This window comes from Bison bison, unplaced genomic scaffold (genome assembly GCF_000754665.1).
Source record: "Bison bison bison isolate TAMUID 2011002044 unplaced genomic scaffold, Bison_UMD1.0 scf7180017864089, whole genome shotgun sequence".
NCBI classification, from domain to species: domain Eukaryota; kingdom Metazoa; phylum Chordata; class Mammalia; order Artiodactyla; family Bovidae; genus Bison; species Bison bison.
Window position 1 is genome coordinate 1,989,555 of NW_011494661.1, and position 16,851 is coordinate 2,006,405.

Sequence of the window (16,851 nt, forward strand, 5' to 3'; positions counted from 1 at the left end):
ATCGATTAAAGATCAATTTATTTTTTTCCCATTACTTCAAACAACATTACAAACTTGGTTCCCAAATTAGCATGTATCATTCTCTCTTAGAGGGGAAAAGAGGAACATAAAACCTATACTTTGATATTTTTTTCACTGTTACTCATTCTTTTTCCCTTTACTTAAAGATAGCTTGAATTCTTTAGACTTAAAATGAGCTTGAATGTTTTCCACTGCTTACAATCCAAGCTTTTGATTCAGCTTCCATTGACTGAGTCTACAGAGTCAAACTCTAGCAGAGAGTATGACTGTCATTTTATGACTTTGAACCCCTGAGTGATACCATAGATCACAGAAATTTTTAAAGCAATAACTTCCCATCCTAATTTATTGAAAATGACTGAGATATTATTGGGTGCCAGAGAATTGTTTTCCCTAAAACATTTATTGTGTTTCATAAGAAATAGCAAAATATAAATGACTTGGTATCCACTACCCACCTATTTAAAGTATAAATAGCAGCTTGGGCTTCCCTGGTGGCTCAGTGGTAAAGACTCCGCCTGCAATGCAGGAGATATGGGTTCGATCCCTGGGTCAGGAAGATCCCCTGGAGGAGGAAATGGCAACCCACTCCAGTATTCTTGCCTGGGAAGTCCCATGGACAGAGGAGCCTGGCAGGCTACAGTCCATGGGATTGCAAAGAGTTGGATGTGATTTATCAACTAAACAACAGCAACAACATGTAGCAGTTTAGACCTAGAAGTTCAGTCTGGGATTGCTGTTACAGGAACATGCAAACGAGTGGTGTTAATTGAAATAAAATGTTGATGTGAAAACTCTGTAGTCTGAGTTAGAGTGTATTAAATCTCTGAAAAATAATAGATGTATATAGAACTAATATTTTATGTAATACAAATATGTATTTATGTTATATATTAAATGTCACATATATAAATTAGGTAATACCTATAATATAATACACACATGCACACATATGCTAGAAGCATGTTGGCAGTACAAAAGATGAGAGATGTATGGAGAAAACATGAAGAGTATTCTTGTATTAGAAAATAGTTATTTGAGTTTAATGTCCTGGCCTGAATTCTATCCAGAGTAGAGAGTTTAGGGGGAAGAATTCAAAATTAATCACCTAATTAACATATTTAAAGATCAAAAGTTACTTAACATTTCAGATATGAAGACTCTTCCCCGCTTTGGTTAGTTCAGTCACTCTGTTGTGTCTGACTCTTTGCAAGGTCGCAAAGGTTCCTTTGCACAAAGGCTGCTTTGTGCAAAGGCTCCTGTAGCCCGCCAGGCTCCTCTGTCCGCGGAATTCTCCAGGTAAGAATACTGTAGTGGGTTGCCATTTCCTCCTCCAGGGAATCTTCCCGACCCAGTGACTGAACCCACGACTCCTACATTGCAGGCGGATTCCTTACCACGGAGCCACCAGGGAGGCCCCAAAGATGCAAAATAGGCCACATGTATCTGGCTGATGGGCTTAACCAGCTCAGGGTGGAACTGAGACACTGTTTCAGAAACTCTGATCAGGTTCTGCCTGGCTTCTGACCCTTGTCTGTTTGTGTCCTCATCTATGAAGAGTGGACTCCTGTGTCACCCAGCTAAAACTGACAGCCGCAGACTCCAATCATATTGCTGATTAATTGGAGGGAAAGAACCTGGGGACAAAATGGTTCCTTTGGGATATATTTTTTCAGTGTCATAACCAGAAATCTTTTCTGACGTATTGCCATGTTCTTGACCTATTTCTGGCATTGGGACCTCTGGCCCTCATTAGGTTTCATGTGGGCAATTGCCTCTAGTTTCTGCATGTTCTGTATTTGTCTCACTCTTGGAGTCAGATATTATGAAAATATTGATATTTTAAATATGTACTGGTTCACATATAATAAGTTTATCTGTAAATACTATAGGAATAGAGAAGAAATTGATAGAAATATCATGTATTCTTTATTATACCAAAAATATAGGGTGAAAATTGAAGATGGAGTTGGTCTGTGAAGTTGCCATTAAAGAAGAGCTATGTTAATGCATGGTTTCATTTAAAATAGGCACAATGACTCACTGTGTTTATGTATTACATTTAAATTTAGATTGACTTCAATATACTTAAAAAGAATTTTGAATCACTGTTACAAACCTCTAATAAGTCATTACTTATTCTGATGTAGATGATATCAATAAAGTTTCATCATTTACTCCAGAAAATGTTCCTGAGAAAAAGTTTAATATTAATAAAGTGATTAACTTATTTTCACAGTGCGCGGGCTTAGACAGCTACTCTATTATCATATTTGTTGCACTCTAGGTACTAATATTTGTTGGAGGTTGTGTTTCAAATTGTTATTAATGATGCTCACTGATTTATGCCAAATTATTCATCTTTGGTCTTACTGAAGTAGTAAAGTATTTTCTTCCCTTTTCTTTTCCCCTGGAAAATTTATGTAGAAAAGCATCAAAGCAAATTAAGTTGCCATAAGGTAAGAAAACAGTCTTTCATGCTGTTTGGTCATTGCAGTGAAGTCACATGCAAGAAAATTGAAATTGTAGTCTCGGCATAGCTTTTATTACCAAGGAAAATGAGCAGAATTCAAGGTTTTTATGTTGTCCTGGTCAACACACAGAGCAGTCCATAGGGAAAATTATTTTTGTAGAATTGCATGACTTCGACACTTCCACTGAAAAAGAACAGAAAGGAGGGCATTTATGGCTTGCATTTACTTTACTGAATTCTCAGTAAGCAGTTGATTGATTGACTGGTTAGTTGGTGGAAACTTTATGCAATGACTATTCCTTTAAAGTACATTACTCTGAAATTGATCTGGTCATTTTTATGGCTCAGATTGTGTCTCCACTTAACATCAGGATGTGGACTGCATCTCATTTCCTATAAAATAAAGTGAAAGTTATTCTTTACCCCAAAAAAGTACTGTATTGAATTACTATGCCATTTGTATTTGTGGTTTGACACCCTTATGTAGTAACAAACAGAGGAAAGATATACTGAAAATATAGAGTGTCAACTATTGGTATCAAAGCCACATAGGTAATAATATAATAATGTCAGGTCTCAAAACAGGAATTTTGAGTTGCCTGACTTCAGCCTAGAATTATGTATTAATCATGCCTTTATGTGTTTGGTATATCCATTTTCTCAAAGGTACTCTTTAGCTAATGCCACTTGCTTAAAATAAAAGTAAAATTGTGTTAAGGAATTGATGTGTTTGAAGTAATATAAATCTCAGATTATAGCATTTAAGTTCAAGTGTAGGTCTGAAATAGTCCAGGGAGTTTCATCCATGTGTCACGAATTGTTTAGGGAGTTTTATTTATGTGTAATAAATCTGTTAACTAAGATCTGTTTCTGTTGACTAAGAACTCCTTGTACTGGTTGTTTGCAAAAGTCTTTTCCTGAACAAAATACAGAACAGACATAAATATTGTAGTAACTGGGTTAGCCCTCGGTTTACCCCATCTATGGAAATCTATCCTTAACAAAGAACTCCTTTAACAGCTTTACTGGGCAACCGCAATGCTAAACTTGAGGAAAGTCACTGAAAGTTGCACGTGTCTTTATAGGCCTTCTTCAGTAAGGCTGCTATGTTTAATTTTAGACTACATATTTGTGCTTATTACGCATACTTCTGCTTTGTTCTTAACTAATGTGAAATGTCAGATGTTTAAGAATCACATAAAAGAAAATTTAATAGATTAGCCTTTTTCAGATAGCCAACAGTGGTGAGAACCCCTTAGTGTTGGATGAATTCAAAAAGAATAGCATTTTAATTATACTTCGAAGCTTCCAAAGTGACAAACAGGTTTTCTATGCTATAGAAAAAGATTATACTAAACTACTACAACCAGTAGCTATTTAGCATGTTTTTTTGAACATTTAACATATGCCCAGTGCTCTGCAAAGGACTTTAAAGGAAATTCAGTATTTAATTCTTTCAGCATCCATATGAGGTAGGTTCTTCTTTTTAACATTACTTTTATTATTCTCATTTTTCACATAAAGACACAGAACTTAGAAAACTTAAGGAATTATCTTATGGTCATATACCCGATGAATAAGAGCCCATTTATAGACAGGAATTAGAATTTTTAAAATAAATGTTATTTGGAATATCATTTGAAAAGTTAAAAAAAATATATTGGTTAGCAACTTAATTACAATGAGCTGGACAATTTAGAACAGATGTCTTTATGGGTTTCACCCATGTCTTCTCAGGCCCGGGTTCAGTTTGTGTGGAAAAAGCAAACAAAACCCTTCCCGAAAGCCTTCCTTATGGAATGGCCCCTTCCTTACAAGGCGCAGCCGGTCCCTTGGCTGTCTGCCGGTGACCTTCTCTTCATGGCTTCCTGTGCTCAGCATGGGTTCGGAGGCTCTGCTCCTACGAGGCCTCTTGGCCTGAGACAGTTCACCTTGAGGTGTCTGTCTCTGCCCCCCACTGGAGCTGCCCCAGTGGTGCAGTGTCCTGCTGAGATCGTAGCAAATCACACCACTCTAACGAACACCATGTTGAGATGGTGAGAGAAGAACCATCCCTGCCAGTGGAGACGAGAGCTCACGGGGAGAGCATTTATTCCCTGGCTGCTTCCCTGCAGGACCCTGACTTGGAAGTGCCTGGGTACTTCTCCCTGTGGCCCTCACTCTTGCTTCTCTGTGTCCTCTCCCGCAACTGTGCCTTTTTCCTGGGTCTGTAATCAGCTCCCTCCTGGGCTAGGGGTGGTAAGAGCTTCTGTTGTTCAGCCCTGGGAGCTTCACTGCCTGGAGTTTTTTCTTGCAACTCTACTCTTGCTTTTGTTATTAACTCTTTCTTTGATAGTCTCTCTTTTTAATTTTATATTGGAGCATACTTGATTCAGGCTCCCCAAGTGGTGCTGGTGATAAAGAACCCACATGTCAATGCAGGAGATGTCAAAGGGTTTGATTCCTGGGTTGGCAAGATCCCCTGGAGGAGAGCATGGCAACCCACTCCAGTATTTTTGCCTGGAGAATTCCACAGACAGAGAAGCCTGGTGGGCTCCAATCCATGGGGTCGCCAAGAGTAGGACATGACTAAAGCGACTGAGCACACACGCACACATAGTTGATTCACAGTGTTGTGTTAGTTTCGGGTGAAAAGCAAAGTGATTTAGTTACACACATTCATTCATCTAGTTCTTTTTCAGATCCTTTTCCCATACAGGTTATTACAGAGTGTGTGCATGCTAAGTTGATTCAGTCATGTCTGACTCTTTGCGACCCTATGGACTATAGCCTACTGGGTTACTCTGTCCATGGGATTCTCCTGGCAGGAATACTGGCGTGGGCTGCCATACCCTTCTCTAGAGGATCTTCCCAACCCAGGGATCGAACTCGAGTTTCTTTTGTCTCCTGCATTGGCAAGCGCTTTTTTTTTTTTTTCCACTAGTGCCACCTGGGAAGCCCTGTTATAGAGTAGTGAGTATTAATGGAATTCCCTGTGCTCTGCAGTAGGTCCTTGTTGATTATCTATTTTGGTTAGTTAGTCTCTGGTAGTGTCTTGGCTTATTCCTTTGACTGTCATCCATCTGTTTTCTCCCAGTGCCCTGACTGATAGAGTCATTTCCTGGTTATGACTTTAGCTTGTACATATATCAATTGTTCTGTTTAAATTTGCTGTACATGAAAGTTCTGAGGCTATCTTGCAAGCTAAGGAGTAAGCCTTGTAAACGCCCTCCTGCAGGAAGAACAGTGAATACATTCATAAATACTTATCTACACTTCTAATCTCAAAACCAATTGTTAATTGTTAATTAAGGGCTTTTATCTTCGCTAGAAGTTTTAAAGTAAGAAATTACTGGCTAAATTTAGCTTCCTAATATGAAATGCAAGACAATATTTAAACACTTGTGAAATATAATTACACTTTCACTATCACTTTCCTATTCATTATTAGCCATGGGGTAAAACATTAAATCAAACACAGTGTAAATTTGGCAGCTAATCTTTGCTAGTACAAGTGTTTCCAGTGTTTAGTCTTTGCCTATGATGTATGTAATTACATGCCACATAGAAGTGAAAGAATAAATAACCAAATAAAATCTTTTGAATACATTAAAATGCTCATTGTTCTCCAACTGCACATTAGCTTAACACCATCCCCTCCCCAAACTAGTTCATTGCTACAACAGATATTTATTGCATACTTGTATCAGTCTTATGGTCTGTGATGTGGGAAGTTCAAAAGATTCCTGGAGAATGACGTCCTGTATTCTAGAAGACTCCTTGACAGTGTCACAAGCCCATTAATCATTGGTTGGTAAGAAGTAAAATGAAACCCCAAGTTTAATCTTCCTTTACAGAAAACAACACAAAAGTCAGCAGGTACTTAGGACCCAGACAGCCAGATATTAGAATGTATGAAAGAGCAGTCTTAAGTGAGCAGTCAAGTTATGGCTTCAGGACTCTTTCCGATAAGCCAAGAATAGTCAGTAGATAAGAGCATGTATGATACTTCACATCTGTATCTGCTACCCATTGAGAACTCAAAGTGTGAGGTAGCAAAACCTGAAGATTGGACACTGAGCCCTCAGTATTTAATTACTTTCTGAAAATAAGCACGTTAATGAACTACAAGGCCATTTAGAAGACTAAATAGCACCTCATCTCCCAAATTCCTTCCAAACCCAGAAGCTGGTTTTGACATTGTTGGTAGGAGACTTCTAGGCTCCTCTGCATGTTTGAGGGTCAAAGGATAAGGGGAAGGGAATATTTAAATAAGTGATTGAACTGGTCTATTGATAAGACCTTGACAGATATGCCCAATAAGGTTTTGAGTTTCTCTGGTGGCTCAGATGGTAAAGAATTTGCCTGTAGTGCGGGAAGCCCAGGTTTGATCCCTGGGTCAAGAAGATACCCTGGAGAAGGAAATGGCTACCCACTCCGGTATTCTTGCCTGGAAAATTCCATGGACAGAGGAACCTGGTGGGCTACGTTTACGGTCCATGGGGGTCATAAAGAGTCAGACATGAAGCCACTTAGCACACATGCCATAACATTATAGGTTATAGTGACTACCAACAAATTTTTGACTCTGTTAAACAAAAACTTAGGATACTTAAAGCTTCCACACATATTTATTAAAGCTTGATAAAATGTAGTTGCAGTTTAAAAATATATTGATGGAACTTATTTTTAATTTTTAGCTGTAATCAAGGGAAATGAAATAATTTTAGGTGTCGGGGGAGGTCTAATTAGAGTTGTGGGGATTTTTGTTTGATTTTTGTTTTAGAATTGTTCAAAGTAACCTCCAAACCTGGAATGATATAATGGAATGTCTTATATATATACATATATATATATACACACACATATATATACATATATATACATATATATATATCACAAAAGGTAAAATTTACTTTAGTCAATATTCAATTTGATTACTCAATCACAGTTTCAGGGGCTGATTTGGAAATTTGACATATTCTTGGCAGTTCCTACATTGGATTTCTTCAACTACATGTTTAGGCTTCTCCACTTGAACTAAGATGACATGAAATCATGTATTCTTTTGACATATTTGCTGACTACTTCTTCAAACCATTGAGCTCCTACCTTGGTGAAACACTTAATATGTTTAGGTTTTTCAAAGTCACCTCTGCTTGGACTTCAAACTTGTGCTGTGCTTCCTGGTAGCAAAGGTAAAAGGGAAAGTGAAGGTGTTAGTCACTTAGTCGTGTCCAGCTCTTTGCAACCTGGACTGTAGCCCGCCAGGCTTCTCTGCCCATGGAATTCGCCAGGCAAGAATACTGGAGTGGGTTGCCATTTCCTTCTCTGGGGGACAACTTCCTGACCTAGGGATCAAACCCAGGCCTCCTACTTTGCAGGCAGATTCTTTACCATCTGAGCCACCTGGGAAGCCCAAGGGGACCCTGTAGCTGCATGGGCCAGGAATTGAACCCTGGCCTCCTGCATAGCAGGTGAGAATTCTACCACTGAACCACCCAGGTCTATTTAGTTGCGGGGAGTGGGGGGGCGGGGGTAAGAACACCTATTTTCTTACTGCAAAGGTAAAGGACTGTATTAATGCTTAAACTCTCTTGTAGTTGTGATGCTCAGGGAAAGAAATTACCTTAATGGCTCTTCATTTGTCACCTCCAGAAACAAGCAATTTGAATATTTCCTTTATTATGATATATTAGAACTTCATTAATAAGTAACTCTTACAAACAGGCTATCATTTTTTGAGAAAGATCACACTGTGCTAAATAATGAGATATGGGAATACATTGAACAGCTTGACTTCTGCTGACTTTTACTTAAGAGCATGAAGTATTTTAAATTAGACCGTGTTAGTATTGATGAAACATGCACGAGGGGCGAAATGATTTAAAGGCTTTATTCTATTTGGGGAGCTAGATAAATTGTATAATTTAAAAATAAAGCTGTGTGACCTGGCAGTAAGGAAACAGCGACTTTTAATATGCTGTTGGAGAGAGTGAAATTGGGGCAACCTTTTTAGAAGGCAATTGAGTAATGTTGATCAAATTTACAATGCATTTACCCATTGACCCAACAATGACACATATAGATTTGAATTCATCCCTAGATAAACTTGTAAAAGTACACCAGATTAGATGTTAAGAGTGTTCATTATGGTATTTTTGAAATAGAAGAAAAAAAAACATTACAAAAATAATCTAAATACACAGCAATAAGGGAATGGTTAAATTAAATATATTCATTAAATGGAACACCCAAACCATTAAGAAGTATAAGGTAATTCTGTATATGCTGATATGGATATACAGAATTACCTTCTATCAATATGTGTTCATAAATAAGTCATCATTGTTGGTTTTTACTTTTATACACTTAAAAAACTCACTAAATAATATTCTTGGAGAAGGAAATGGCAACCCACTCCAGTATTATTGTCTGGAAAATCCCATGGACAGAGGAGAGGAGCCTGGTGGGCTATATAGTTCATGAGGTCTCAAAGAGTCGGACACAACCGAGCAACTAAGCACAAATAATATTCTACAAAATAATGAAACACTTCTTGAGGTTATCAAGGTCAAGAAGCATGACAAACTCTGTTTTTGAAGGACTGCATTGTCAGGAAGTCAACTCAAGTTGTCTATGTAGTATTCTCACCACAAACAGAAGTCAGTTCCTACACCACCATTCCCTGATTCAAGAGTGCATCTCTTAGCCGTACAGAAGATAGACCCTCCTGGGGATGGAGAGGGAGACATTATATCTATTTCCCCTCCTGAGCAAGAAAATTTAAATGTTATTACAATTGTTTTACTAGTATATGGTAAGAGAACATACCACTAAGCAAAGGCCTGTCTAAACATGCCTTCATGCTTGATGGATCTAACCTTGATTCAGAAGGGAGAGAAATTTTGCTGCCTGTTTCCCTTGGACCCAGGAGGTTAACACAGCAAGACTCTATTTTGGAAGTCACTCCAAAAGGAAACAATAAAATGACTGTCTTTTGCTCTTTTGAATCTTTCCAGAATTGCGACTTCTGGTGAGCCCTTCTGTGTGTCTGAATCAGAGCATACAATTAAAGCTGAGGACTTCAAGTCACCTTTTAAAAACACTGAAGTCGCAGATGTGGAAACCAGGGGACTGGAGACGTGAACAGCTGTAAGCTAATCATCTTGAATTGTTACACCAGGCATGCATTTTAGAAGATAGTCAATAAGAAAAAAAGCACTAGACACATCTAGGGGTTTTACATGTTTGAAATTTTAGGTTCTGTTACATAAATTTTCAACTATCTCTTCTTAATAAAGAATGCCACCGTCTGTTTTCTTTTAGACTAATTCAAACCTCTCTTGCCATAAAATAAACATTCGGGTAAACAGGACTCTTATCTAGAAAGTTACATTAATGGAAATTGAATTTAAAATCTTGACAGTGTGAAACTATAAAATTTTAACTTCCATTTTATATTCAAATAGCATGCCTTAGTCTTTGAGTATGGCTGAATGATTTTTTTCTAGTTATTGTTTTAGGGCTCTAAGAAAACAACTGTAGGGTACCAATTTACTTAAGTTGCTTCCAGGGAAATGATTTTGTCATGTAGATAAATTACAGTGAAAAACTAAGAGATTTTAATAATCTTATCCAAGGCATAAACAGTTTGCCTCATGTCATTTTATAATTTTTAGCTAGTATTTGAAGAATCATATGTATTTCTGCTTATGTAGACTTCAAAAGATGAAATAACACTCTCTTTTCATTGACCGAACTTAGATAATTGAAATACAGAAATAGGCTGCAGAAGAGAAAATAGCTATACATTTTGGTTGGAGAAGGAAATGGCAATCCACTCCAGTATTCTTGCCTGGAAAATTCCATGGACAGAGGAGCCTGGTGGGCTACAGTCCATGGGGTCGCAAAGAGTCAGACATGACTGATCGATTCACACACACACACACATACATACATTTTGGTACCATTTATGATGGACGTGGGCTTCCATGGTGACTCAGACGGTAAAGAATCTGCCTGTAATGCAGGAGTCGCAAGTTCAATCCCCTGGTCAGATAGATCCCCTAGAGAAGGCAACAGCAACTCACTGCAGTATTCTTGCCTGGAGAATTGCATGGACAGAAGAGCCTGGCAGGCTATAGTCCATAGAGTCTAATTGCAAAGAGTGGGACACGACTGAGAGACTAACACACATACACACATACACACATGATGAAAGTCTATTTGCTTCATCACAAAATATTCAACCAGTGGTGTTTTTTTGTTTTTTTTCCTTTTTTAGACTGAAGTGTTTCCTGAAACTTCATCCCTTAAATTAACCCTTAATGATCATGTGGTGTAGATTATTGCTGGCATGAATGCTCAGACGCTTCAGTCATGCCCAACTCTTTGCAACCTCATGGACTGTAGCCTGCCAGGCTCCTCTGCCCATGGGGATTCTCCAGGCAAGAATACTGGAGTGGGTTGCCATTCACTTCTCCAGGGGATCTTCCCAACCCAGGGATCGAACCCTCGTCTCTTATGTCTCCTGCATTAGCAGGCAGGTTCTTTACCACTAGCGCCACCTGTGCATTATGAAAGTGAAAAGTGAAAGTTTAGTCGCTCAGTCGTGTCCGACTCTTTGCGACCCCATAGACTGTAGCCTACTTGACTCCTCCGTCCATGGGATTTTCCAGGCAAGAGTACTAGAGTGGGGTGCCATTTCCGTCTCCAGAGGATCTTCCCAACCCAGGGATCGAACCTGGGTCTCCCACATTGTAGGCAGACACGTTACCGTTTGAGCCACCAGAAGTAGAATCAAATTAGTGGGGAAAGTATTTTGGCATACTTTTCATTATCTGTCCACTACTGAGAAACAATATCTTGTAGAGGAAAAGATAGAGCTAAGGTAGATAAGGGCAGAACAAGAAGATTTCAGGGGTTTCCTAAACTTTTATATGTACCTCTTTTGTTGGGATGGTACCAGATGTGACTAATGTTAACATTTTTTTAGATCTTTAAACCTTATTTTTGGTATTATTTTAGCCTTTGTTTAGGGAAGCCCATATACTGAAGGCTGGGGCTCAAGGAGTGAAAGATAGGGTGTACAAAGTGCTGAGGTAATTTACAAATTACATACTCACTCCAAATTATGGAGCTTTAATTTTGTTTTGTATTTTTTAGGAATCAAACTACAGCCCTTGCACCACAAGAAACACTCTTGAGAGCCAAAGACTTATCTGTAATTCTTAAAGCATATGTACTGGTGACATCCTTAACTCCTCTGCGTGCATTCATTCATTCAACTGGCATGGTTTGGAATCCACCAAAGAAAAAACGCTTCACTGTCAAGGTAAAATTTCCATCGAAGCAGTTATTTCCCACAAAGTATACTGAAGATAAATAAAATGAGTTGGGTTGCCTTTTTTTGACCTTTATGATTATCAACTCCCATGGAACAAAGATTGTATCATTTTATTGCTGCAAGCAGAGATTTTCATTTAATAAATGTAGTTCAAAAATCACCTAGAAACAGCTTCACTCGAGATCACAAAGGCTACATCTTTTTTTTTTTTTTTCCCCTCAATTTATCATTTTAGTCAGTTCCTTGACCCATTATAAAGCTAGTTTTCAGCTATGGTCTGTTTTTCTTGAGTTGACTTTCTACTTAAGAAAAATGTAGTCAATGCAACAAAGGAAAATATAGTTTTGCCCTTATGCCTTTTGCTTTATTTTTAGGAAGCATAGTGCCTATTTCATTTTGCCATTCAATATGGAATATTTGTTGAGTAAAAAACACCTCTCTCAAGGATGCCTGACATAGTGAGCCCTGATATAAAGCATGATGAGAAAGTTTTCAGGGAAGAATTTAATAATAACCTCCAAAAAGTTTAGTTTTAAGAGGTAATTCAGCTTAGCTCAGTCAAAAATTAAGCCTAATAAGAGTATATTTGATAAATTTTAAGGAGTTTCTAATTTTACAAAATTAATTGTCCAAATCACAGGTAAGAGGAAATACATACGTGCTTACTTTCAGTTTCCTCCCACTTCCTCTTTTCTGTTTTCTGAACAATTACTTCTATAAAATCAAACAAAATGCCTTCAAAGAACAAATACCACACAATCCCACTTATAGAAGGAATCTAAACTAGTCAAACTCACAGGAGCAAAGAATAGAATGGTGGTTACCAGGGGCTGGAGAGGTGTTAGTCTAAGGGTATAAAATTTCAGTTATGCTAAATAAGTCCTAGAGATCTATATACTTACAGTATAGTACCTATAGTTAATAATACTGAGATTTGCTAAGAGGATAGATTTTAAGTGTTCTTATCACTAAACAAATAGGTAGGATGGAGGGAAACTTTTGGAGGGGATAGATATGTTTATAACTTGATTGCGGTGATGGTTTCATGGGTGTATACGTATCTCTAAACTCATCATCTTGTATACATTAAATATGTACAGATTTTTGTATTCTAATCAGAATAAAATGGTTTAATAAAAAGAGAAGGCACAAGTGCCTCTTATAATTTCAAGAGATTTAAAAGTGGCTATAATTGATACTTTTCAGAAGTTATCTTACATAAACTACACTTTAAGTTTTGGAAAATCTTCCAACAGTGAAAGATTTTTAAAAGGCACGTTTAAATATTGTCAATGAAAAAACAGATAAGCATGATAAAAGATGCAAGGGTTACATCGCTTAGTAAAATAGATAACTGATATTGTAAGGAAATGGTGTTGATGACTTAGGTCTTAAGGGTAGTTAAATTTAAGGACAATAATCAGTATATCAGTATATATGATTTTTAATTAATCATGAAAAACTGGAATCTAATCTGGTTTGTCTTTTGTGTTTTCTCCTACAAGTCTTCACAGTGGCTATTTATATTCCCTAAGAACCTTTAATTAATTATTCTCCAATTGCCCTTTTCTGTTAAATTGAATTGTATGAAATTGCTGACAATTGTGACCTACAAAAAATTACTTTCCTATGATTCAACCAAGTAATTGGAACTTGGATATAGAGAGATACAAGAATCATATTCCTCAACTCATGTCACGTTCATGTATTTGGAAAATGTTTGTTGAGCAGAGATCAGAATCCCTGTCCTTGTAGAACTTGCAGCATCTGTGTGTGCAATCTTCTTGTTTTATCTGTTCTATTTTTCACGTTTTACTCCCAGTTCCCACTTAATTCTCCTTCCCTCAAGTGTGAGTCACTCAGTCGTGACCCACTCTTTGTGATCCCATGGACTGTAGCCCACCCAGATCCTCTGTCCTTGGAATTCTCCAGCAAAGAATACTGGAGTGGGTTGCCATGCCCTTCAGGGGATCTTCCTGACCCAGGGATAAAACCTGGGTTTCCCTCATTGCAGGCAGATTCTTTACCGTCTGAGCCCAGAAGCCCCTCAAAGGCCATCATTATAATGACTTAATGTGTATCTTTTTGTGCATATTTTTGTAAAATAAGCTTCTTTATTTTGTTATACATGTCAGTATTTTTAGTATATAAATTGTATTATATTAGATAATTTTTTTCTAACCTTTTTTTTTTTTAAATGCAGCACTGCATACTTTGAGGAAGAAACCATACACATTGCTGTGTATACATCTTCTGTGTTACTTTTCACTGATTTATGGTATTGCTAATGTGTATTGCATTGTATTTTACCTATCCACAGCTCCAGTGATAGACATCCTGATTGCTTCAACTCTTGGCTGAAGCAAACAATACTTCAAATGTACAAATCCTTCTGTTTGACTCTTTATGAACCTGCTTATCATTTTCTGAAGAATACATACCCAAAGCTGGAATTGCTGGGTCATAAGATAGGGGTTCATTTGATAGAATTAAATAATACCAGTTTGCCCTTCAGAATGCATATATCCATTTCCATGCCGCAACAATTAGGCCAACATTTGACCTTTTCCAGCTGCATCAAGTGAAAAGTGGGAACTCATTCTTGCAAATAGCTCAATTTGTCATCTATGAACTTTATTATAGTGTTCTGTTTTGATTATAAATTTTCAGCTGATTAATCAAATTAATTTTTTCCTTATGGTTCCTCTTCAGAAATTTGGTCTCAGAAATCATTTCTTTTCTCTTAAGTCACAAAGATGTACTTCTCCATTTTTTCCATTACTTTTATAATTTTTTCTGGACATATAAATATTTAATTCAATTAGAGTTCCACCTCTGATGCAGTTTTTTCTCTATATAATTGGTTCTCATGAGCTAAAAACTTATTATTCCCTGTGAATCCGATATCACATGTACTGTATAAGATTCCACCTGTATACGGGGATGCCGCTGGGATTTCTGTTCTGTTTCAGTTGGCACACTTGTTTTTATTATTTTGGCAATATAAATACTTATTCATGGCTGACAGAGGAGGCTCATTTTTTTTACTTTTTCTTTTCAAGATTAAGTTAACTATATGGTAGACATTTATTTCCTTATAAACATTTTAGAATATCAAGTATACTTTTAAAATCCTACTGAAATTTCAATATATAATAACATTGAATTTATAGTTAATTTTTGAAGAATTGATTTCATAATATTAAGTCTCTCTGTTATTCAGGTCATTTTATTTGTCCTTTGTTAGAGTTTATTATTTTTTCCTCCACAGAGATCTTATATAGTCTTGCTTAAGTTTACTTCGAGATTCCCTAAAGTATTTTTTGATATTGGTTTTTAAATTATATTTTCCAGTTGGTTATTATTAGGATAGTGCATACATGCTAAGTTGCTTCAGTCGTGATTGACTCTTTGTAACCCTACGGACTGAAGCCTGCCAGGCTCCTCTGTCCACGGGATTCTCCAGGCAAGAACACTAGAGTGGGTTGCCATTTCCTTCTCTTGGGGGGTCTTCCTGACCCAGGGATCAAACCCGTGACTCTTTTGTCTCCAGCACTGGCAAGTGGCTTCTTTACCACTAGTGCCACCTGGGAAGCCCATTATTAGGATTGCAGGCGTTGCTGGCGAATTCTTTCCCATCTGAGCCACAAGGGAAGCCCATTATTAGGATAGAGAAATTCTGCTTTTAGAGTTGAACTTCTGTTTGATAAACTTGTTTCAGTAAGTTCACTATCCATATCATTGGTTTTACTAGATATTTTATCTGCAAATAAAGCCATGTGAATCTCTTTTCCCTTTAATTCTTAGCTATCTTTTCTTCTTCCTTTTTTTTTTCTTTTTCTTGATTAATGTTGTCCAGGATAGCCAATACTATCTTTAAAAGTAGAATTCATAGTGTTCTTGAGTTGAGCATCATTTAAGATGGACACATCTCAGGTTTCTCTGTTAAGTAAAATGCTTACAGTAGGTTTTTTGTATTTAACCTTTACAATTTCTGCCAAAGCAAGGAGAATAGTACAGTTAACTGCAGTGGGTCTATCATTACATTTCAGTTAATCATGGTTATCCTCACGTTCATCTGGTGTATTTTGTTGCTAGATTTTCTTTTGATTACAAACTCCCTGCATAAATAAGATAAAACCTACTTGATTATTCTGGACTATTTTCAATACTCTGTTGGATTTATTTACAATTTTTATACCTATGTTCATAAATGATGTGGACTTATGTTTTCTTATGTTTCTCATACGGTTTTTATAATTTACATTATTTGTAGCTTCATAAAATTAAGCTGGATAATGTTCACTCTTTTTCAGTTTTTTTAGATCAGCTTATATAAGAGAGGAATTAGACTGCCCTCAAGAATTTGGTATGTCTCTTTAAAAAATAAGATTCGAAGGGTTTTTTAAAAACAGCATTGACATTTCAATTTATTGAAAACATTTTGGTTGATTTTAAGTTCTCAATGTCTTCATGTACAGTTTGGTATTTTTGGGGAGGGGTTACTAATTTCATCAAAATTTTAAATTCTTTAGTGTATAATAGATTATAATGTTTTTATTTTTATATCTGTTGTGTTTGCAGCTATTTCATCTTTTTCAGTTTATCCTTTGTAGATAAGCATGATGCATTTTCTTCTTATTTTCCTATTAAAATTATCAGAAGTTTTTCTGCTGGTTGGTTAAATCTTTTTAAAGAAACAAGTTTTTACTTTGTTAATTTTTTTCATCATTTTGATGTTGCTGTTCCCAGTTTCACAGATTTATACTGTAATTTGCATCATTTCATGGTGTCTAGTATTTTGTTTGCTCTATTGTTCCTTTTTAGTTTCTCATTGGAATGTTTGCCTCCTTGATGCTTAACATTTTTGTTTCCTAGCAAAAATGGCTAAAGCTATGCATTCCTTTTATGTCCTGCTTTAGTAATGTCTCATAAATTTCGAATTATCTAATTCTACTTTTTAATATTCTTTATGATTGCCTTGTTTAGCTCAAGGTATTTGATAACATATTCAATTTATAAAGAAAGG

General features: G+C 36.7%; 1 protein-coding gene across 5 annotated transcripts in view; it reads left to right on the forward strand.

The window, feature by feature from the left end:
- CPED1 (cadherin-like and PC-esterase domain containing 1) overlaps positions 1–16,851 on the forward strand; it is a 330,082-nt gene that overhangs the window by 111,257 nt on the left and 201,974 nt on the right. For all 5 annotated transcript variants that reach the window (XM_010838063.1, XM_010838065.1, XM_010838064.1 and 2 more), the window contains 2 exons: positions 9,496–9,628; positions 11,642–11,810. In XM_010838063.1, the coding sequence (XP_010836365.1) occupies positions 9,496–9,628; positions 11,642–11,810 (302 nt within the window). The remainder of the gene's footprint in view (positions 1–9,495; positions 9,629–11,641; positions 11,811–16,851) is intronic.